This window comes from Anguilla anguilla, chromosome 18 (assembly GCF_013347855.1).
Source record: "Anguilla anguilla isolate fAngAng1 chromosome 18, fAngAng1.pri, whole genome shotgun sequence".
In the NCBI taxonomy this organism is placed as follows: domain Eukaryota; kingdom Metazoa; phylum Chordata; class Actinopteri; order Anguilliformes; family Anguillidae; genus Anguilla; species Anguilla anguilla.
Window position 1 is genome coordinate 8,380,940 of NC_049218.1, and position 24,124 is coordinate 8,405,063.

A 24,124-nucleotide genomic window follows, 5' to 3' on the forward strand; every position below is an offset into this window, starting at 1 on the left:
AGAGACTAGAAGAAAAACTTTTCTTTCGGAGACGGACGTGAGCAAGTTCTGCGGGGAGCCGTTCGCAGCGATCTGCTGTAACAAAAAAAACTTTTGTATGTATTTCCATTCAAGGGGATGTCTTGCCATCAGACATAACCGACCGAAAAACGTTTCGTTGGACCTCACTGAAAAATATCTTACTGACATTTCACGTTTGAACCGAAATATATAGATTAGGTTTACCCGAACACCTACACTTTTTCGCTTTACAAACCGGGGTGAGTCAGACAGCAAGTTCAACAACGGATTTGCCGATTTTTTTTTCTTTAGTCTGTCATTTCTACAACTGTTATGTGCTGCTAAATATAGCGCATTTGGATATGTCCCGTACGCCCAGGTAAGTGCAAATACATTGCATCGGAGGTAATTAATTTTAGAATGGCACTTTTCTTTACAACGTTACTTTATTGTCATGTCCAACATCGCGCGCACGATGATGTAGTTTCGACTTTAAATTAACTTAACACAAACCTGTTGACGTTAAACACATGCCATTGCTGTGATTGAGAACGTATCATGTTCACACTCCGTCTATCAGCTATTTGTGGCAGAATCCAGGGCTGACATAATTACATTTATTCAGTGGGTTATGGATTGGATAGGATTATGTTGCTTATATCGCGACTTTTGTATTCAAATCTAAATGCAAGACTTGGTTTATATTTCGAATTGTACACCATACGCACTGAATTCACACGCCTCGTCCTCAGTGAACTTCCGAATAACGAGCGCATGAGAGCGAACAAGTCCATCGGTGTTTTGGCACAAGCGGTAGGCAATGCTTTTTTCTTCTTTTTTGGGGGGAGGGGGGGGGGGGGGGGTTGTTGTTCGTTTTTTTTTTTTTTTTTTTGTAACCCCACCAAAGCAGTTGTTTCGAATAGTGTCTGTATTTCGTATTGGAAGATGGAACAAGAACGCCAAAACTGAAGCAATACTGCTGATTTGTTTTTGTTTGTTTTAAATTACGTTACGTTCACAGAGTAATATACACAGGCTGTCTAAACCCGTAGAGTGGCTTGAAGAAGAAAAAAAAACAGCTCATCTTGTGGACTGGCTGTATTCAGTTTGACAATGAAGAGGACTCAACGCGATCAACGCGAAGCAATAGTTTACTGTCTGTTGTTTGGATTTCAACGACAACGATGCAGTGTCAGGCGTCGAGTTGCACGCAAATCAACAGTTACTCGCTGCAAGTACCAGACTTTGAATTCTTACCACCATACCGGACACATGTAGTAAAAATATATACAGTAGACCGATAACCGCTGTTCCGCTTTTTACCTCTGGGAGGCAGTAATGGGTTGGGAAAAGTTGGATCTCATGGATGCGTTTCATTTGGCTAATCGTCTGCCAATCAGGGAAGCACTAATCCAATAAGATCAAACGGTTTGGGCACATGTTTCTGTATTGGATCTTTAAAGTTTCTGACGCTGAGATTAAGTTTTCATAACAGAGCTGCACGAAGTTGCGCGCGGAAGTCTCCGAAATTCTCGCGGAATTTTCGGCGAATGATTCTTATCTTTCTGGAGTGTTAAATAAATAATAAACCGGGCAATAATAGAGCTTCTGGATTGTACATTATACTACGCTTGTCTTTAAAATGTAAGTAGCCTATTCGTAACGATCGTTGGTAGCTCTGAGAAAGCACATTCAGGGAGATTTTGTAGGGAACAATTGTATCGGATATTTTATCGAGCTAATATTAAAGTGCACGCCACTTTTGCACAAACATCATTTTCAATGTTTTTGGACACCATTTTTAACAGTAGACATTTAGCTATTTTGGAATATGTAGCCTTTGGGTGTTGATATTTCACTGAAATCACGTAAACCTACTGGAGCCGACTGGAGACTGGAACTTTCATATCTAAAATATTAAAAACAGGGATTAAGCACTTGAATACACGAAAAAAGTACATAATATCTGGCTCTCATAGCTGGAAAAGAACAAAAACGTAATTAGGAAGTAAACTTGGCTAGAAAGGGAGCTTATTTGTGACGCAGTTACTACAACTCGCACGCCTGCCAGTTTTTTCTCTTTTTTTCCTCCTTGTCCGCTTGTGGAAACTGCTGTCATCAGCATTTTGCAGTGAACAATGGGGCCAGGGAGAGAGGGAGCGCTTCAAGGGAAAAGAATGGCTAAATTAATGGCCTCGGTGAAATTCACCCTCGCTGGCATTCACCATTTCTCAACAAAACTAATTTGTCTTTAACATAGTCTTCCGCTCAAGAGTACCCTACTATAACCTCTTTCAAATATAGACAAAAACTTATTTTAAAAAAAAATACACGCAGGTGAGTGTCCATACTGGGAACTAATGAATTAGCAACGCACACTAAAAGTGACGTCTTTCAGCACAGGGGGGCAATGCATGGAACGAATAATAAACAAATAACAACCCCTGCTCTATCTATTCTGCAGAGGACAAAATCGAGTGAATGGCCCGACCACCCTAATTGAAAGAGGCGAAGGCGGAGAGTCGCAGACCAGTAGCGGAGCAGACTCCCAATCCAGCCGGCCCGGCGAAGGGGACCTTATTCGCGGAGGAATTACGATGTCACATAGCCTTCTTGGTTACCAGTCCAGGTCCCCGGTGTTTAGAACGCTATCCAGATCGTCCAGCGGATACTTTTCTTTCGACTGCGATTCTGTCCCAAGCTCTCCTCTTATGACCCATAACAAGTCGACGCAAACTCCGAGTCCGTCTAGCCAAGTCATTACCCACGCACAGCGGCGAATATCTGACGTGCACCAAAACTCGCAGCATTATGGTAAGAACCCTTTCCCCTACAGTTCAGTGTCTCCTAAATTTCTGTCTCATTGAGCCAGTGCTCCCACGCGCAAGCGGCGCATTTCTGGGTACGCGTTCGAAGTCCACTTAGTCTACCGCCTGCTAAACTGGCAGTAGCCTATTAGCCTGACGTTTTGGCTGCTTGACTAAAGCAAATCTTATTTTCAAACGACAGCTGTCATCGTTTTTCACCACATGCTAGGCAGGGCTTGCTGCGTCAAGCGACGAATGTAAAACTTGTTCTGGGTTTTCGCGCAATAAGCGATTCGTGTCCCCAGTAGCCTACAACAAGGCCTTTACACCCGCAACTGTTCAGGATTGCATGCTACTCGTCAGTGACGTGCGCTACTTATTTATTGGATTTATCTCGTTTCTGTTGTTGCCCGAGTCGTTCCTGCCTGCCATTTTCATTTTTACCGGGTTTTTTTTAAGGCGATTTCCTTCTGTTGTTCGCAACCTTTTTTCAAGTTTTGAGTGAGTTCAGTATGAATATGTCCTCTCTGTATGTGGCGGTGCAGTCGGCTCCGCGATGTACTGCGGTCACCCGTCAGCGCTTCCCACCGTGTTGTGGCGCAGTCTAAGGAAATAGACCCCACCTCGTTCTGCTCCACTGAACTTCTGAGGCACGCTTCACTAAAGTCTAGCCATTAAAACGTGAAACACGCCAGTAGCTCAGAGCCAAGTGTATGGGTCTACATTTATAGTCACACGAGTTCCTTCTGCGAGCGAACTGCGTTTTCTTGCTTCGAGTAGGATTGCAAATACCCGTTTGTTAGGTTGGTTTGAGTCCACAGATCAGTAACCAAAAACACTGACTATTTATGCTTTGTCCGCGTTACAGTGCTTGAATAAAATCATGGTTTGACATGTTTACCTAAAGAAAATGAGTCACATTTTAAATTCAGGGCTTAGTGCATTGTAACTGGGTAATGGCTGGAATGTTCAGCAACTTTATGATGAAATTATCATTCAGTTTCATCATGTGGTTCAACTGTTCTGACATTCAAAGGAACGGACTTATTTACATCACCGTCAAAACCCTCAGACTTTGACATCTACGAGTGTCCCACACCAAAGTGTGTTGTTTTCATGGTTACCAAATGAATGCACATTAGTAATATACATCCTGGGTTCTAAGAGTGACACATCGCATATAAACCCCTACAGCATGTATGTGTACTGGTAATGAACAAAAAAAACAAAAACAAATATAAAGTCAATTGAGGGTGTTGGACCACACCAGTACGGCCTGTATGTACCTTGATGTGGTTAATTCTGCAGGAGGAATTCAACACCCCTTTTTCCACAAGAGAAGTCAATTGGCACACTTTTTTGTTGTTGATAAAAATTGAAAATGCAGTGTCATGGATCATTCCAGAATATTCCATAAATACCAAATTGGACATCAATCTGGTGACTGGAGGCTATTAGATATGGACAGTGCCCGTGCCGTTCTCTTCAAACCACTGGGGTCACTACATCTGCTCTGTTGATGGGTGTATTGTGATTTTCAAAGGCTCCTCCCTGCAGAAATGCTTTCACATAGGGTGAACATAATCTCCATTGAGTAACAACTTTCATTGACCTTGCCTTCTGACAGTATAAAGCATGTCCGGACAAAAGCATGTCCGGATACTGCGCCCCAGACAATTACTGAATCACCGGAAGCTATCGGAACGCTCTTGTGTTTAAATCTATTCCTTCACTACCTGTAGAACTTTTTGTAATCCAGGACTTGTTTAACCCTTTGAAGAGTAGGGTTTTTTAAATGTTTTTTTTTTGTTTGTTTGTTCTCTCTCCAAAATTTCAAGTCGGTGTTCTAGAACTCAGTTACCACTGCTTTCAGTTACCAGTAGCGATTGTGACATGAGCATTCTAAATCACATCTTTGTGATCTTGCACCCCCTTAAAGGGTTAAAATAATTTTTTTTTTAAAAAGGCAACGGATGGCAAAACGGGCCTTGGTCGCTCATCCGCTAAACATCCGAACTGTCGCCTCGACGGGCACGCCCAGAGCACAGGCAGGGCCGGAAAGGTTTTCCCTTCGCACAGAGGACCCTGACCGCGTGCGGTTGAAGGCGGCCTGCACGGAGGGGAAACGGAGATTTCATAATGGGCCAGATGGAGCGGACTGATTCCCTTTTGTCATGTTTCCGCTCACCGTTTCGTTTCGTCTTTTTTTTTTTTGGGGGGACGGCGGCTCCCGCTCCAGTCCCCGCAGTCATAATAGCGCCCAGCGCCTCTTTGTGCGCGGGAGACGGGGAGGCTGCGCGCCGCCTCCTCATTACGGAGCCTCCCGATGGGAGGCGCAGATAAAACGCCTCCTGTAGTGCTCGACACGCGTCTCTAATCCTGGAGCAGGAAGTGCCGGTGGGGGGTGGGGGTGATTAGGGCTGCCGGATCCAACGGTTCTGGAAAAAAAAAATGACAACGCGTTTTTCTGTATTTAAGCCTAGACTTGTGCACTGGAGAAGTGGCTCCCAAGCAACAGGTCAAGACTCGCTGGAGGGGGGTGTGGGAGGGCTTGGGCCAAACGGCGAAGTACATGTATGTGGGGTGGGGTGGAGGGGGGGGGGAGGCTTTTTAAAATGCACTTTCAGTTGACACACACTGAGACCAGTCAAATAAAACACTGCACCTGTTGCAGGAAACGCACCACGGCTGTTACTGTTATTGCAGTTTTTATAAATATGTAATATGTAACTTGCTAAAGCTTAAGACATTTGCACTTACAGTTGAATTTGTGCCCATTGTGCACAGACTACCGCTGGATCCCCACCATTGCTGATTTTGTAATTGAAACATTCCTTAATAGTCCGTCCCATCCCCCATCCCCCCCCCCCCCTCTCAAGAGTGGGTTGGCACTGTCACAGCTGGCCGTCTCTTGAGATTTTGGGCCCGGGTTCAATATCACGGCACTTAGTCAAAGTATTCATTTCCTGATTGTGTCGCTCTGCTCCTTTATTGGCCGACACCCAAAGAGGCGGCCAATAAAAACCTTTCGGAGGGCAAATTTGGCAATTATAACAGAGTGTGTGATAGCCAATATCGGATGTAAAAAAAAAAAAAACCCTATGCAAGAGAAACAGAGAAACCGTAATCTGGCTCTCTCATGACTCATACCCAGAGATCACTACTCCTATATTCTAACAAGTCACTCTTGGTGGAGGAATTACCATTAGCTGCTAAACCTCAAGGGTTTCTGCACGCTGAAGAGCCATCGTACAAGCTGGGATTTTCAGTCTTCCTTTTTACTGCGTTTCTGAATTGTACGTACAGGTAAACTGCGATTCTGTTCTTACGCTTTCCTGCAATTCGGTGGTTGTAAATGAGTGCGTTTGAGTTTCGTATGATATTGCTTATTCATATGATACTTCATATTCGCGGTCTTTGTCATGCTGGCTTCTAAATTAAGGTCTGGGGACAGGGCAGAGTGTAACACGACTCAAACCGGTCTTTGCATTGCAATGGTGTCCAGGGTTTGTTTTTGCGCGATTTCTTTTCCTTCGTCATTTCATTAATGCCACTTAATATCTTTTAAAGCGCAATATTATTTATGCATGTCAACATGGTGGTGTGTTTGTAACTGCATTTTAACGGAAGGCTGCTAATTATTTTTTTGTGTTTTACATGGTGTATGCTTTGTTAGACTACATCCTCTCTTAAATTGCCTAGGTGCAAGAATGTTAACATTTTCTTTGCAGTGGCTATATAGCCAAGTTGTCATTATTGTGCCCAGCAGACCTATGTAAAGACCAGGCGAGAGTTTGCTGGGAGTGTGATATCCAGGTGACAGTTGGCTGGAGACTGTGGGGGGCCCTTGAGTGTATGGAGAGCAGTGGAGCCCCCATGTGTCCCCCCCTTGAGTTGACCAGTCCCTGTTGCTTCTGTCCCGCAGAGATGCCTCAGGCTCCCCACCGCCCTTTTAGACCGCGGTCGCTATCGATGCCTGCCGACATGCGGGCAGAAGTTTGGGTCGCCCAGGAGCTGCGGCGCATCGGCGACGAGCTGAACACCCTTTACCTCCACAGGGTGAGTAACATTACAGTAACGTTAAGTAATTTGACCTTCGACTCCATGTGATGAGTAACATTAGACCTTTAACCCCATGTGATAAGTAACATTAGAGTAATGTTAGCTGTAACCCCATGTGATAAATAACATTGTTTGTAATGTTAGCTGCAACTCCATGGGACGAGTAATATTAGAGAAACGTTAGCTGTAACTCCGTATGATGAGTAACATTTGAGTAATGTTAGTTCTCACTCAATGTGATGAGTAACAGAGTGACATTAGCTGCAACTCCATGTGATGAGTAACAGAGTATTGTTAGCTGCAACTCCATGTGAGGAGTAACATTACTCTAATGTTAGTTGTAACTCCATGGGATGCGTAACAGAGTATCATTAGTTCTGCTGCTCAGCGGCAATACATCTCAGCTGTCCTCAAGCTGTAAAAGTGGGTGTGGTTGGGGGTTCAGCTGCTCTAGCCACTTTCAGCAAAGTGTCTTTCAACACACACACACACAGAGCATAAGAGTGATACCCTGTGACTACTCCTGCTGTTCCCATGTCTGGGTGGAGGGAACTGACAGTGGGGATTCTGGGGGGGGGGGGGGGGGGGGGGGGGTTGGGGGATTTTGGGGCGGAGGCACGGTTGGCGAGGCTGGAGGGAGGTTGTTTGGGGGTGCGGATCCAGGTAAAGACTGGTGACTTTGGTGATGAAACTCTCGGTGCATTGGAGCAATGCCATGTCTCTCTCTCGGGGGTTTGATAGAGCTGTCCAGGTTTTGTCAGTCAGACAGCCAGTTTTTTTTTTTCTTTTTCCTAAAGCAACATTTTTATTTTTATAAACTGAACGTTGCCATTCTTTTCCCCTTGCCAGTACGTCATTAGCGAAACATGGAAACGGAAACGAAGGAAACCATTTTTTTTTCCTACTCCCAAATTAGTGATTTACAGTAGGGGTGCTGCCAAACCTTTGACTATGCTAATCAGCAAATGTGTGACTTTGAACAATTTAGGTTTTCTGTTGCTACTCAACGTTGCGTTTCTGAATGTTGCATCACTTTTCTATGGAAAAAAAAAAAACTAAAATCAAAGAAACATTACAAGGTAGAACAGTCAGGAACTGGGCAAATCACAGCAGAAGAGGAGTGGTGTCAGATGTTGAGTCTTAGCGCTTCATTTTTATTATTTTATTTATTTGTCTCCTCCAGAAGTTAGTTAATGCAAGGTTAATGTGAAACTGTCATGAATGCACATCTTTTACATAATTTACATAATTCATAGCGTCAGCAAGTCATCAGTACCAAAATGTTGGCACAGAAATCATAATCACAATAACTTGGGAGGAATTTTAAAAAAATCTTTTGACCAACAGCATTGCCGTCTCTGTACGTTCAAAGTAAACCTGTGTTAGAGAGAGGTTACTTTCAGATTCTTGTTCAAGGCTGAACAAGACCAAAGAGTGAACCCGTTTCCTTTCTTCCTCTGACTCCCTGCTCTACAATGATATATTTCCATCGTGCTAGCTGTGCCTGGTTTCCGTTTTTCTCTAACACGTAAGCGCGTAAAACCGTTTTCACCGCAGCTCGGTTCATTAGTGACAGGAAGTTCGCTCGCCCCTCATTCCATCACTTCAAACATTTTTCAAGTCCATATTTTCTGATCCCCCCATCTCAGTCCGTTTGACAGTTTAAACCTGCGAGAGTTTGTGGGGCGCAGGGTACAACTGAAGTTGATTCAGTGTCCAAATCTTTTTGAACTTGGCAAGCTCTCAATTTCTCTCTGAAAAACCACATCCTTGCCACATCCATCTCTTCTTTTAGCAAGGTTTTGTTGGTTTTTCCGTTCAACCCCACCAAGCTTTACAAGTTATTATTTTGATTGCATTCGCTTGTTTCATGGTCAATCAAATGGGCTTTTCCCGTCAACGGATCTCTTTTCAGCATGTTGTTTTGTTTTGAAGAGCTATTCCGACCTCTCAGATTATTTAACTAAGGCATACACAAAAAAAAGCACCACAAAATATTTATTAGCATGTGTTTGAAAGCTGTGAAAGAGCCAGCATGTTGAACACTGCACCATCCCAGCTGTGGAAGCATCAGATTCCACAACAGAACTAATTACAACTCAGTGTTGGTACACAATGGGGAAAGCGGCATCAAATTGTTGTCCTGTTAACTTCTTGCATTTGGAACACAAGTGTGCTTTGCTTTGGCACTACCACAAATGCCCTGTTCCTCTACAAACCACTTGGTCATTGCCCATCTTCCGCCGTGGTCGGAGTACTCATTTCTTCAGACTGTATCTGGACTAACTATCACGACTCTGCAGGGCACTCCCAATATAGGATGGCTGTTGTTACTTGAATCCTTCTCATTTTTTCCTGTAGCACTTCATGTTACACTTGTATCTCCATCCAGCACTTATATTGCACTTGTATCATTATCTTTATGTTGTAGTTTGTTGACATGCCTCCTGGTTTGACTTACTATAACTTTCTGACCTAGCCTATGCTTACTGTGTGAACTGGACTTAATGTGTTCATGGCTGTGGATAACTGTTACATATCTGAAATGAGTATTGTACGTTATCGGACCTGTGTTTTGTGGTTGTTCCAATAGCCTTTGGTATGCCCGTACTGTACGTCGCTTTGGATAAAAGCGTCTGCCAAATAAATGTAATGTACAGACCCACCCAGGTACTCAGCTCTCCCTAAGCAAGGAAGCTGAAGCAATTTTGAAATTCAGAAAGAGCTTTGGGGGACAATACTGCAGCAGTGGAACTTTTTACTGTAATATGCCAACCGGGACTTCCTGTAGTTTAGAAGCATAGAGGAAGCATGGAAGGCTTGTAGGAGCCAAGAATCCCACAGCAAGTCTGTAAAAACCGAATTAACGAACGCACAGAGCAGCCCCAAGTTCACTGTAAAAAAAGAAAAGAAAAAAAAAAGTCCACTGTGGTGGCTCCGGCGTAGCACTGTGCAGACTGCCCTTTGGATAGGCCGCCTCATGAAGGCCGTTCGACCGACGAATGTCCCTTGCGCCTCGCTCTCGGAGTGTAGCCGAGAAAAACAAAACGCTTCTTAGCCACATCTCGCTCATTATCGCTTTGCTTCCACACCGATCACATGACCCAATACTCACATTTCCGTTAACCAGACAGCTGTATACCAGAGGCCCCAGACAAACCCAGATCAAGTACTTCCATTTTTAAATATGACATTATTAGATGACCATAAAATTGCAGATTACCGACAGTTTAACACGAAGTGTCCCTGTTCACCAACATCTGGAACATAATCAACTCTTCTTTGATTATGAGTGTATGGTTTGGTTGGTAACATGCTTTGTTGAAAATTATCTGGGTATAGGGGGGTTTTCTGCAGAGGTGTTGTCAAATTTAACTGGCGCCTAAACACATAAGTTATCAAATACGTTTTTGACGAAATTCACAGATGGGACAGGAGGAAAGGAGAGCCACTTTAAGGAAACATTTACAGTCTGGAGTCCTCTTACAGAGCAGGTGTTTATCAGGGGTTGTTCCTTTCAGGCACGATTCGGTGGGTGGAGTTGTGCCACAGTCAACAGAGAATTACATACAAAAGGGATAGACATTAATATTTTTAATCTCAGTTAAACTCCCGGGCTTGTCTGTTTTCCAGTGACACTTTCCTTGTCTGTGTTTTTCCAATGTAAGTGTGATTTATCTGCGGATTTGGCACCCTCTGAGTCAGGTATTGAGTAAACAGATACTTGTTCTGACAGATGCTGGGTGATTAATGGTAGATTTCTGCAATAGTGTTCCAGGTAATGCCCTGTCTAATTGAACTATATTTTCAAAACTACTGCTGTGTCATCATGGCACCATGGACCATAACACGCAATAATGTAAGATGACTGAATATTGTTGAAATTTGTTATTTTCGACATTCGTATTGAGGCATCGGTCGAGTACCATTATTATTGTAAATGTGTATCGTGTGATCGTCACACAGAACTTTGCATTGGCCCTTTAGCAGAGGGGGGAAAAAAAACAAAAAAACAACTTTAAGCCCATTTGGTGAAGGTGCAAGCGTGGCATTGTTTGAAAGCAGACTCCACCGCCTGTCCTGGCTGACAGACTCTCTGTACTTTTCAGAACAATGAAAAAAAGGAGAACTTTCCTGGTTCTCAGGATGTCCCGTGCTCTACTGCCATGATACTGTGGCTGCCTTGCCTTGCTTTTTTTTTTTTTTTTTTTCTTTCTACCAGAAACGTCCAATGCTCACAGGGGACTTTCTTTCTCGAGAAGTCACCGCACTCAGAACATGTGTGTGTCACACCACGTACTGTTTGTGGGCAAGATGTGGTCCTAAAAGAACAGATAACCAGGTGGTGTGTGAAACATTCTTGTTCACATTTTGACAGCAGCTGTAGGTCTAAACCGCTTTGAAACATACTGCTCAAGTGATAAACACTATCAATGTTTTTAGCTTTTGCCTCAAAATTGAGTTTGAACACTGGTTCATTCTGGGGAAAAAAAAAGTGAATCGAGACCTCTGTGCCTTTCACTAATTAATTTATGTTATCCTCCCTTCCTGGTGGTCTGTGCCTCATTTGCCACTTATTGTGTGTTCTCTATTTTTCCATTTGGTGTCTCGGTACATGTCATTTCACCCAATATGCCGTATTGCTAAGACTCGCTCTGATATGGCTGCGTAACCTTTCAGCCTTTTCCGTGGCAGTTCCGACTTCTCTCATGCCTTCTTCCTCATAGTATCTACCATATAGGTACATTCATGTTATTTTTACCCCCTCAGTCAAGGTAGTTATTTAACTGCAAATATAGTTTCATACTTTCTCCTCTGCTGCTGGACATGGTTGTGGTTTCCTGATTGGTGTCACAGGCAGCCGTGAAGACTGATTCCGTTAGCAGGCCATCCATGTCCACCGAGAAGAAATTTTCTTCCGGAAAGTGGCTGTAGCGCACCTTTTCATTTCGTGATTTAAAAAAAAAAAAAAAAAAAAAAAGTACAAAGCGATTTCCGAAATTCGGTAAAAGCAGAAGCACGGGCGTGCTGCGAAAACGGCAGACCTTTAAACTCGTTTCTTTTCTTTTCCTTTTTTTTACGATAATGACCGTTGCTCCAGACATGCTAATGGCCTCGCAGCGCAGGAATAATTATAGATCCAGAGGCACGGGTAAAAGCGAGGCTTCGGGTCAAACAATATAGCCTACACGAGAGGGCGGCCAGCTCTTGCGCTGCCTGTCTGTGGTATGCGACTGTAGAACGCCATTAAGCTAGCCTGTGGTTACATCTCCTGGGGACTCCTCGCTGGGCTTTAATTACGCAAGCCCGCTTTTACCGCCAGTTTTAGTCGGGGCGCCACGGAGTATGATTTAGTTGCTTTTCCTACCTGCGCTTTGCTGTAATTTCAGATCTTCGTCTTTAAAAAAACAAAACTGCATTGCTAGTTGTGATTCTCTGAGTTTTGGGCATTTATTATTTTTCTATTTCATTGTGAGATTTTTTCACCACTAACACGGAAGTTGAAGAATCAATATGGAATATGGTCTATGGAAATTGATGGTATTTGTCCTGGAAGTTGTATATGTTTAATCGTTCATGTTAACGACAGTATCTCCAAGTTGGAAGTTTTTGATTTCCAGCCAATGGTGCCAAAAGGTAGACTTATTTGCAGTTACAGTATCATATTTTCCCCCAGCACTTTATCTGCAGGAACTTGCAATGAAAGAGAACATCACCATGCATCCGCCAGTGTGCAGAGTAGTCTTGGGCCGGCAAGCGTTAAAATACACTAAATATCAGCCAATTCATGCCATCCTAGAACCATAATGCATTGTGTGAGCAATACACCATAATAGCACTGTGCATAATAAAACACCATTCACATGGTGCTACATAATCCTACCATTGACAGACTTTGTAAGACAGATTCTCTGAGACGGGCTGTCCTCAGTAGTACGTGCATAATTCACAGATTCACTGAAGTTCTTTTTTTTTTTTGTCGCTGGCCACTCGCAGATCGAGCGAGGAGGCACTTGAGAATGGGTGGCTGGCCGAGGTGGTGGTGGTTTGGGGGGGGGGGGGGTCGGGGTGGGGTTTGTAAGTATTGCCCAGCTGGCTGACATTAGAAAAAAATTGACAACAAAAACAAACATGACAGTGCTGGTATGGGTCCTGTGACACGTGCCAGTGGAGTGAAGCTGTGGGCCTGTGTGGCTGGAACCCATCCCCCGACGGCGAAGAGACGGTGCGTGACGGGGTTTGCTTCAAAAGCCGTGTTTTAAGTTTCCCTTTTTCTTTTTTTCTTCCTTTTTTTTATTTGAAGAGCCAGCGAGAATAACACAGAAAGAAAGAAAGAAAGAAAGGGAAAGAGAAAAAAAGTAAAGGAGGAAGAGGGCGGAGAGAGGGAGGAGGGGATGGTACCGCCTGTCTCGGTCGTGTTCCCGGGGTTAATGAATTTGGGAGCTGCGCTGTGTCACTCCGCCCTGCAGTAAACAATTGCGCACACGTGGACTTCCTGCCTCGTTCCCCCCCCACCCCCCCGCCCTCGCCCTCCTCCCCGGTCTTAGTGTGGGAGGGGCGAGGGGGACAAAAACAAGCGTGTGTGGAGGGGGGGGGGGGGGAGGGAGGAGGAAAGAAAAGAGAGAGAACTGTGTTTGTGGTATGAGTGTTTGCCCGTGTATGTGAAAAAGAGCGATTGCTGCGTTCATGTGCGAGTGTGTGCATTTGTATGTGTGTGTGTGTGCATGCGCGGGAGACAGATATGTTTACGTGTGAGTGCATGTGTGCCCGCATGTGTGTGTTTGAGTGAGAGAGAGAGAGGGAGAGAGAGAGAGAGAGAGAGAGCATTCAGCAATTGATTTTGCCTTGGAGCCGTGGCTCCTGGCCCCAGTCTGGCCAGCAGCGTGCTATGATTGGAGTCGAAGCGGGCGCACGGACGAATGTAATAACACCCTCCCTCCTCCTCCTCCTCCTCCTCCTCCTCCTCCACAGAGAAAAGCGCACATTACCGCCAATTAGAGGTTGTGTCATGAGCCGCCGGTCTGCACGTCTGTCAGCCGAGCCTGACTGAGCCTCTTAGGCCTGCCAGGCCTAGCCTAGCCTAGCCTAGCCTAGCCTAGAAACCGAGGGGGTGGTGGGGTGGGGTGGGGCGTACGGCAGATAGCGGGGTGAGAAACGTTGGTACCTCGTCACCGAGCGAGCAAGCGAGTGAGCAAGCGCCGCAGATGGAAAGCAGATGTGGGGCCCGCTGAAATGATTTGTTTTCGCGAGGAGCGCGAACGACCGCGCGTCTGTCCCCGCGCGATCCGAAAGGGGCCGTCCGAAGTCTACGGCTGCAGATTTTCTGCGCGCCCGCAGCCAGTACTGAAAGTGGGCGCGCGCTGGCATCGCGGCATGCCCTCCTCATACACTGCTGTCCCACATCTACCGTGTTGTCCTTGGCTCGCATAAAGGACACAGCAGCAGGTGGGACTGGCTGGGTCAAGAGCGCCGCTGGGTTAGTTTACATCGGGAGTCGGCGTCCTCACGCGTGGAAATTTTGGCCTTTCCCAAACATGTTCGAATTGTATGTGCAATGTATGTATCTAGCAGCTTTCCAGTGACAATCCCAAAGATGCAAGCATGAACCCCCCCTCCCCCCCCCAGAAAGATTTGTACTAAGGCATCTGTTGGAATATTGGGGAGCTTCAGTGCATTAACTGCACATAGTCATCTCTACATTCTGCCTGATCTCTTGGTTGGATTTGTTTTTCTACATTTCTAGTCCTGTAAATTGTGGTTTCTTGTTTTTCCTGTGTGTGGTGGTATTACAAATTTCACTTCTTGTTTTATAATAATACAACATGTATTGTCAGAGAGTCAGAATATTAACTAGTTCCAGACCTATTTGAAAATTTTGGTTGATATGACTAACTATTGACTCATGTCTTTACGAAACACAGACTCGGTTACAGTGCAACAAGCATTGAATGAGGTTAATCACTTTTCACATCTGCTAAATAAGTGTGTTTTGCGTGTTATCTAAAGTTTTTAAGAAGGTTTCCTTGATAGTAGACAAAACAATGTTTTTTTGTAATATGTTTGCATAACACGACAAAACCTTCTAGCCTAGCTCCTGGCGGGCTTTGATGTTTTGTTAATGTTACACAAGTTATACAGATTGTATTTAATTAAAGGGATAGGTTCCTCTGCTTAGTCATGCCTGTATTTCGTATTTCATGGCGTCTGTTAGCCAATTCCAACCCAAGCATAGTGACTTGTGCATTCGTACCTACTTTTTTTTAATGTAGTATGTAAACCTGAAGCCCTAGGAATTTTTCTTTGTGTTCCAAAAGAATAGAAATTTGACCCTGGTTGGTCTTGAAAGTTGCATTACGGAGGCTTTAGCACGTTAACACGTAGTTGACTGCAAGCGAAGTCAAATCATTTTCACAGTTTTCAAATAACCTTCTTGACGACGAGCCTGGGTCGGTTAAGGGAACGTCTCTAAATGTCGCATTTCGTGAGCAGGAGAGAAGCAGTGGACATGGCCCAGTACAGGGTGGGGGTGTGTGTGTGTGTGTGTGGGGTTGTCGGTTTTGTTGCGCTCCGATCGCCTGTGTGCGTAGTTTCCTCCCGAGCTCTGTGCGGCGAGGCGCTCCTTGCGGGCCCCCGCGGGTTCCGTCTGAACAGCTGCACAAGTCTGCGATCGCAGCGGAGATAACGGGGAACACCTGCTCCTCTCAGGGCTTCGGGGCTGCACTCGGCGCTGACTCTCCTCCGAAAGAGGAGGGGCTGAGAAAACAACCTCCGCACAGCTACCTCTGCACAGGCCTAGCAACCGGCAGGCGACTGTTGCACCGGCCTAGCAAGGGAGGTCAAAGCCGTGCAGGCCCAGCTAGGTAGGCTACCGCCTTACAGGCATTGCTAGGTAGGCTAACCCCTTACAGGCATAGCTAGGTAGGCTGCTAACACTGTACAGGCCTAGCTAGGTAGGCTGCTAACACTGTACAGGCCTAGCTAGGTAGGCTAACGCCTTACAGGCCTAGGCTAGGTAGGCTACCACTGTACAGGCCTAGCTAGGTAGACTGCCGCCTCACAGGCCTAGCTTGGTAGGCTACCGCCTGACGGGCCTAGCTAGGTAGGCTATTGCCCCACGGGCCTAGCTTGGCAGGCTATTGCCCCACGGGCCTAGCTTGGCAGGCTATTGCCCCACGGGCCTAGCTTGGCAGGCTATTGCCCCACGGGCCTAGCTTGGCAGGCTATTGCCCCACGGGCCTAGCTTGGCAGGCTATTGCCCCACGGGCCTAGCTTGGCAGGCTATTGCCCCACGGGCCTAGCTTGGCAGGCTATTGCCCCACGGGCCTAGCTTGGTAGGCTACCACTGTGCAGGTATAGCTACAGCTGTTTTCCTACAAAATAGATTTTACTTGGTTGTCTGCAAAGTCAGTTGTCTGGCTGATTGGGGTTTTGGGGGAGGATTTTACCTTTTGGCTTAATAGTTGGTCAAAAATTAATATTAAAATAATTATTAAATAATATTTGGCCATTTTAGACAAAAAAGGGAAATTTATATCCTGCAGTTATTATATCAAAGCATTTTATCTTTCTGTGGGTGGCAAAGAACGTCTTGATATTGGGTATGGGGTGCTTGGGTCCAGTGCCCCCTTAATGCTATTGAGGAGGCCACCATTTGAGAACATATATGAAGGATATCCTGGATGATCTACATACTCAAAATACTTCTAACAGTATATAACCATATTGTACCCAGGTCAAACACCACTGTTGACCTCATACAGGAGTTTGCGCCTATGTTACCAAAATCAGAAAAGAGGCAAAGATAATCAGATTAATCTACTCAGACCTAATTATGGTAAAATAGCCAATCTGTAGAATATAGAATGCTCATTAATATTCATGAATTAATGGAGCAGTGGCATGAACATGACTGGTTATGACAGGTAGAGCAAGGTGGGCTACCACCATACAGACCTAATGAGGTAGCCTATAACCATACAGACCTAATGAGGTAGACTATAACCATACAGACCTCCTAAGGTAGGCTATAACCATACAGACATAATAAAGTAGGCTATAACCATACAGACTTAATAAGGTAGACCATAACCATACAAACCTCATAAGGTAGACTATAACCATACAGACCTAATGAGGTAGACTATAACCATACAGACCTAATAAGGTAGACCATAACCATACAGACCTCCTAAGGTAGGCTATAACCATACAGACATAATGAGGTAGACCATAACCATACAGACCTCATAAGGTAGGCTATAACCATACAGACTTAATAAGGTAGACCATAACCATACAAACCTCATAAGGTAGACTATAACCATACAGACATAGCTAGTCTGCCACCGTGCAGGCATGTCACAGATTCTTCGGCACCAGCTATGCTGGAATTTCCCCATGGTACCATCTGCAAGCTTGCTAATTTGTGGCACCACTATACAGGAATAACTTGGTGACAGATGCACCAGGTTTCATGTGTTCAGTTAGCCGTCAGCCACTGCAGGGCAGTCTTAAGGGTTAACGCGTTTGTGCTTGGATGCATTTCCTCGGCACCTGTTTCCCCAGTCTAAGCAGGCAGTTGGGTTTATGGGCCGTTTGTGATTTTTGGCCTCGGTGTGGGCGCAGCGGCGGTATTCCTGGCACATCTGCGGCCGCGGGAGTCGCCTCCACGGCGACGCACGGCGTGCGCTGCGGGCAGGCGGGCTGGCGGGCTGGCGGGCAGGCGGTGCAGGCGTTCGTGCGCCGCATTTCCCCGACGCGGGACCTCCTCTCTCCCGCCCGCAGCACCTTAAGCGTTTCCTTCAGACGCCATCCGCCTTTTCCCAGACCCACGTCCTGTTCCGCGGCTCGTCCCAACAATGCCAGCCCTGGCCTGAAACCAGGGAGATAACCATCAAAGACGCCGGCGAAAAGTCGCGCACACAGGATTTGACAAATGTTTTGTGGGTTTTTTTTTTTTTTTTTTTTGTTTTGGGTGGGGGGGGGGGGCTGGGGGGGTGCGGGGGGTTCTTTTTGTTTCTAAACAGGAATCGCGTTTATGGTGTGTGCTTCCTGGCGGGGTCTAGGCAGAGTGCCCCTGAGGAAAATGCCTGCCGCTTATCGCGGTCGGCTGGTGCCAAACAAGCGAGCTCCTGCCAAGTCTCCGAGCCAAAAGTCCGCACCTGTTTTGGGCCTCTCTCTCACCCCCTCCCCCCCCCCCCCACTGCTCCCCTTTCTGCCAAGTCTGTGGAGGTAATTTTCGAGAGTTGGCTGCCCCCCCCCCCCCCACTAACCTCCTGTGACCCAGTGAAAGCCAAGCTTGCGGCCCGGGCTCCGATGGATAGCTGGCGAACGCCGAGTCTAATCCCTGGATTTGCGCAATTGGAAAGCTGCTCGTTCCTCCGCTCAGCTCGACCGGCCCAACCCCTCACCCCCCACACCCCCACCTTCACGCCCTCCCCCCCCCACCTCCTCCTCCTCCTCAGCTCCCCCTCTCCCTCTCCAAAGCTCTCAGGACCTCATTGTTTCACCGTTTCCAACAGTTCAGCCGCTCAAATTTATGAAGGCTTGCGTGCGTTTTCGCCCGCGATAGTGTTCGTGGGTTCGGCCTGACGCGTCATCTCCACGCCTCGGCACCAGAGCGGAGAGCCGCCCGCTTTCACACACGTCTGAGCGTGCACAGGCAGACCGGTGATGTAGCAACCAGCAGCTCTAAAAGGGGAAAGGCTGCCTTAGCCAGCACTCGGCTTTGTTATTAGCGTTACTACATTAATATAACAATTCAATAACAATTCATCTCATCCAGTTCTCATGTGCAAAAGCAATCATTTGGTGTAGTTTATAATACCAATAATAGCGTACCAATAATGAAACACACTATTATTATTATTATTATTATTAGGCAGATGTGTACTTTGATTTGTTTATGTGCACGTGCAGCAGTGGTTGTGGTTTCTGCAGTTTGTGGACTGGGGCCATAGCATTGTAACATTGGTCATTGTAACATGGGCTACCAGCCCAGATGACCCATTCGTCAGCGTTTCGGAGGGTTGCAGAAACAGAAAAACGCACCTTGTGTTAGCACAAACGGGAGAAGGTGATTAGGGAAGGCCAGATCCTCTCTGCTTCCTGTGTTTGTTTTGAAATCTGGATCTGTACTATGGGCCTGTATACTACAGAGAAGGGGGGGGGGTGCAATAAATTACACAGCTGTAGGCTCTGAGCCAGTTGTGTGACAACTTCCAGCCACACCTCAAAACACCCCCTCCCCCCCCCCCACCCCTCATTTCTTTACATGGAACAGGCTGGTGTCTTCTTAAGGTTGTGCAAAGAGGCTACGAGTCATGCTGGATAAGGACGGGGGTAGAGAGAGGAGTGTGTGACTAAGTTCATTTTCATTGAACTGGAAAGCTGTAAAAATACGGCCTGGTAGTTTAATAGTCTTTTTTTTATTTTATTTTGGCAGCTTTTTAAGTACTTGACTTATGACTAAATCTCCCCCTTTGCCAACAGGATGCATTAGAAGCCTGTTGGAGTGATCTATGTGGAGAAAGTGTTTCCTATCCTTATTTGAAACGTGCTTAATCCATTGTTTTGGCATTTCATTGACCAGTCCAGAAGGGCCTCCTTTTGGATTTCAATACCGTTTTCCGTAGGTTAAGTAGATTCTACGCGAATAGGTTGTGTTGACTGGAAGTAGCTGGCTGTGCATGCTCAGTGTTGCATTTTAAGTTGATGGCAGCGAACTCTTTGGACGCTGGTACAATTTGAAAACGCTCCCGCTGAATTTTTAACAGAACGTAACTGACCAAAGCGTGCAACCATGAGAAAGAGGGATTTTGTTCTGAATGTTGGAGCAGCTGGCAAACTTTACTGGCATGTAAAGGGCTTCTAGAGCATTCCAAAGTGAGCGTTTTCCCCAAGTCTCGGTGGAGATGGCTGGGTATTTAGACAGAGCGCCTGTACTCCGGAGGGTTCGAAATGCAGAGCGGGAGGTGCATGATGGGATACAGGCAGGTGCTGGTCAAAGCTGAAGTTTGGCCCTTGGAGGTCAGACAGCAGTAATGCTGGTTTTCATCCCTCCCCTCTAATCAGGGAATGATTTAAACCTGACGCCCCTGGTGAGTGGAATCTCGGGTGATGTTATTGGAATAAGGACTATCAGGCAGAAGAGAAGACCAGAAGTAGGACTGACTGACCCTGAGGGCAAAATCTGAGTATTCCTGATTTTGTGTCTACAAAGTCTAAGACTGGCCTTCAGGGTAGACTCCCCTCCCCTCCCCTCCCCCCAGCCACTGACCAACTAAAAACCCCCCTAGCTGGAAATCGGGTCTTCCTCGTTAGCTGACTCTTTGGAATGGTGCTACCAATTGAACAGTTTTACAGTATGAGAAATGGGCACTGTTATTTTTTTCCCCTTTTTTTTTTTTTTTTTTTTTTTAGAAGCTTGTTGAAACTCGCCCCCTTTCCACACCACCAAACACCTCTTGAGATCAACAGTGTTAACAACGTAGCACTTCAACATGGCAATTACCTTCCCTCTCCCTTCCCAGAACTGGCAAGTAATGAACACCTTCCTCTGCTTTTAGGGTTTCCACCCTGCAGTCTCCAGGTTTACAGGAGGTGCAGGCAGTGACGGGGACGAGGGTTTAACTCTGCCCCTTCCCACAATACCGCAGTCATTTACTGGCAGCTGCAGTCAACCAGGCAGTAATTTACATCTGTTCTGCCCCCCCCCATTCACCCCTCCCCAAAAAAAAACAAAACAAAAAAAAAAAAAACCACTTGAGAGAGAACATTTTTTGCAGATGCTTTTTTTTATTCTATTCAATATGGCAAGGTTAGATCTGAAAACAGTTTGATTGACTATGGGGTCCCAGGAGAAGACAGTGTCATGCCACAGACCATGCCATTTTTGGTCCTCCTTTTGGCCTGTACAGGTGTGGGAGGAAAATTAAAATCGGTTAGCACCGTTAGCAAGGTGTTGACACAGAGTGTTCTGGGACGGTCAGAATAGACCGGAGCAGACCCGTGTTCCTGAAACCGTGTCCTCGAGGGCTGAGATCTGCTGGGCTTTCCCACCACTTCCTGTTGCCTGGGAGTCAGGTGTGAAGACAGTCTGGCAAATCAGCAGCGCTAATTGTGCAGTTAATTGCCCGGGAGGAAAAGAAAACCAGGGCCGGATTTGGATTTTGAGATAGCCCGATAGGCTAGCAGCATCCCGGGGGTTGTCTTCGCGTTCATCACGTTTCGGGCGTTTCCCCCCCCCCGGGACCCGTCGTTCTGCTGTGACTCGGCGTTCTCGGCCTGGCGCTGACCGCACCCCCTTTTCTCCGTTTTTTTGTCTTTGCAGGGAGTCCGGGATAGGAACGGCCGAGCCAACTGGCTGGACGTGGGGCGGGGCCAGAACAGACCGGCCCTCCGGCTCTGGATCAGCCTCCTGGTCCGGCGGCTTCTTCAGATCATCCTGAGACAGAGATGATGGACGGGCACACGGATGTTCCTACCGCCGCCACCACCACCACCACCACACGCCCAGCAGCCCGTAGCGTCCGGATGCCTTTTGTTGTGCACACTGTAGATATGTGAATATGTACTGTAGGCTTTCATTTTTTTTTTTTTTTTTTTTTTTAAATTAGTTTTTTTAAAGAAGTATTTTTTACTACCTTTCATTCTGTCTGTGAGCCTGGCTCTGGATACCTGCTTCATGTCCTTTCAAAAAAAAAAAAAAAAAACCTGGTTATTGACGCTCGTACCTTCTTTGAGAACATGAGTGGTTCCTCCCCTTGGACCGGTTTGGGATGAATGCGACGGGGGTGGGGGGGGGAGAAAAAAGAAAAAAGAAGAATGAAACTGTTCCAGTGGGATTTGGATAAAAAGTTGGAATCGTACCTCATAACTGTTTTCCTGCTAAACTTGGAGAGCTGAGCCGATGCAAAAAAAAAAAAAAAAAACAACGCCAAAGATACTGTCCAGAGATGGGGATCAAAACCAGCTTACGCACCAGACAAAGCCCTGTGGATACGCATTAGCGCTTTTAAGTTGCCTGTATGTCATGTACATCCAAAGGTTATCCCTTTTCCCACATTTCCCACATTATGTTCATTTCCTGTAACTATTTATTTCTTTTTGTATTTAATTTTTTTTTTTTTTTTTTTTTAATGAGTGTACTCCTAAATGTGTGTGTGTGTTTTTTTAAAAATTTGTTTCATTTGAAGTGGTCAATCAGTTCACAACTCCCACAGCTTGCCAGCTCCTCCTCTTCCTCATGCTGTTATCTTCTGCTCCTCATTATTCGTTGTTTTGCACTTCTCTTAGAACAGCAGCGGGACGCAAGTAACTCAAGGCCAATCAGTGATCACCATTTGCACAGAAATGATAGAAATCAAAGCATTTCATTGGCTGAATAAAAATCACAGGCTAGATGAATTTCCAAAAGCAAGTGTCCTGTTTCAAGCAACAAGTTTATGAACCATGAAAATCTATTTTTGAAATTCTGTGAATATATTTAGATTATTCTGATGTTCTGTTCTCCCATTTAGTTCAAAGTACTTCTTGAAAGTATTCCCTCATCAGTCTTGCATTGTTGACATGCCATAGGGGGAGGTAAGAGTGTTTCTCATCCAGGATCTGGGTAAATCAATATGCATCACATTTGGAGTCTGATCTTGGCTTCTTGTGTACTCAAGAGCGACTGTGTTATGGTCTGAACTTGATGGAGTGTACCTGTAAGGCCTTTTTTTGTGTGGTCCAGAGAAGGATTTTAAATCAGTGTTAAAGAGATCGTGATGATGATGATGATGATGATGATGGTAACTTCCGTTATCAAAGTCGTTCAGCAATGAAATGTGATTCCTGGAAGTTTTGCGATAACCGTCCGGCACGACGGTGTCATTGTATTGTTGTGAGAATGATATTGTATTGCCCGTTGTTCCCTGTACGGTGGGCTGCATTATTGGTTAATGCTGTGTTGTAAAAGGCAGTTGACTCTGCCTGGTTAACCAGTCTAATATTATCAATCCCAGTAGAGGCAGTTTCTAGATTCCAGACCATCAAAAGCGTATGTTCGTACACAAGTCTCAGTGTATCAGCCATTTAAATGAACGCAGGTTTTGTAGTGGTTTAGTTCTAGTTGTCATACACAGAGAGAAGGGGTTGGAGTCTTTACCACCTCCTTTCTGTAGGAACCCGAGTCCGAAGGTAATTATGAAGCACGGGTATTGGACTCCAGCCCTGGAGGGCTCAACTGCCCTCCAGGTTTCCGAGTGTGCTTTTGAATTTAGGTAATTAAGTCACTCATTGGCAACACACCTTGTTCCCTAGGCCCACGATGGCTGCAGTTTGAAAGGAAATCGCAAAAAACCTGCTTAACACTCTGGTTCACCCCGAATGGAGGTAGACCTGCATGTAACTCTGGTTCATCCGGACTGGAGTTAAAACCTGCAGACTGTGGTGACACCTAGGACTGTTATTGACACTCCTAGTTTAGAGGCCAAAGTGGAAGAGGTGACTTTTTCCAGAAACAAAAATTTTGAATACATTTGTGAGTTAAACAGAACATTCCAACGGGGGAGCAATTACATGGTCACTAGGGGGAGGTCACATGGTTAACGGTACCGCAGACATACGGCATGTCCGATTCATTCCTTTTGTTGGTCGCAAGTCCTTCAGTCAAAACAAGGGATAGATTTTGTGTGCTTCTTGCAGACATCGACCCTAGTTTCGGTTCTGTCCCATGTACATCATTTTCTGGCAAACGCTTAAATATTGTTATGATGCTTGGTCACAATGAGTTGGATTCAGTCTGGTTAAATTATGCTTTAACGGTAATTAGATTAGTAAGGTCCTTAGCTGTGTAGTGATGTTTTAGCGCTTATCTGTCACACTAATCTGAAATTATTTCAGTGACCTATTTTTATGTTTGTAAAAATGACTCCATGTGACCTTTTAGCCATTTAAGGAAATTAAATTGTGCCAGTTCAGACTGTAGATGGAAGATAAAGAGGGTCTGTAGAATCTCCTGTTCAGAATGTCATATGAAAAGGATTAAAATTGGGAGCATGGTTGTGCGTTGATGAAGACGATACATTTTAATATTTCTCAGAATATGCTCATTCATTCCACTGTACTATTCTCAGAGAAATACTGAGCTGAAATTTTTCCAGTCGAATAAGCCTTGGACCGGTTGGTTAAATTTCAACTTAAATTGAAATTTAAATAGAAACTTCTGGAAATATGGACACTTTGGTCTGGGATTCATTAGCCTGCATTAACCA

The 24,124-nt window shown here is 45.5% G+C and overlaps 1 protein-coding gene and 1 long non-coding RNA gene across 2 annotated transcripts in view; one reads left to right on the forward strand and one right to left on the reverse strand.

Annotated features, from left to right (window-relative positions):
* bcl2l11 (BCL2 like 11) lies at positions 1-21,840 on the forward strand. Its single transcript, XM_035400324.1, has 4 exons — positions 1-379; positions 2,465-2,814; positions 6,733-6,866; positions 21,202-21,840. Exons 1-4 carry the CDS (start codon positions 363-365, stop codon positions 21,328-21,330), a joined length of 630 nt encoding a protein of 209 aa, XP_035256215.1. The 5' UTR covers positions 1-362; the 3' UTR covers positions 21,331-21,840.
* LOC118218014 overlaps positions 21,341-24,124 on the reverse strand; it is a 12,826-nt gene continuing 10,042 nt past the window's right edge. Inside the window, exons 2-3 of the long non-coding RNA XR_004763351.1 lie at positions 21,515-21,560; positions 21,341-21,423 (exon numbers count right to left, since the gene is read on the reverse strand). This is a non-coding gene — a long non-coding RNA (uncharacterized LOC118218014). The remainder of the gene's footprint in view (positions 21,424-21,514; positions 21,561-24,124) is intronic.

Bases quoted from the DNA above. Each gene is read 5' to 3' on its own strand.
- bcl2l11 (XM_035400324.1), top strand. The intron at 2,815-6,732 runs GTAAGAACCCTT...TCTGTCCCGCAG, and splicing joins CCAAAACTCGCAGCATTATG to AGATGCCTCAGGCTCCCCAC. The intron at 6,867-21,201 runs GTGAGTAACATT...TTGTCTTTGCAG, and splicing joins ACACCCTTTACCTCCACAGG to GGAGTCCGGGATAGGAACGG.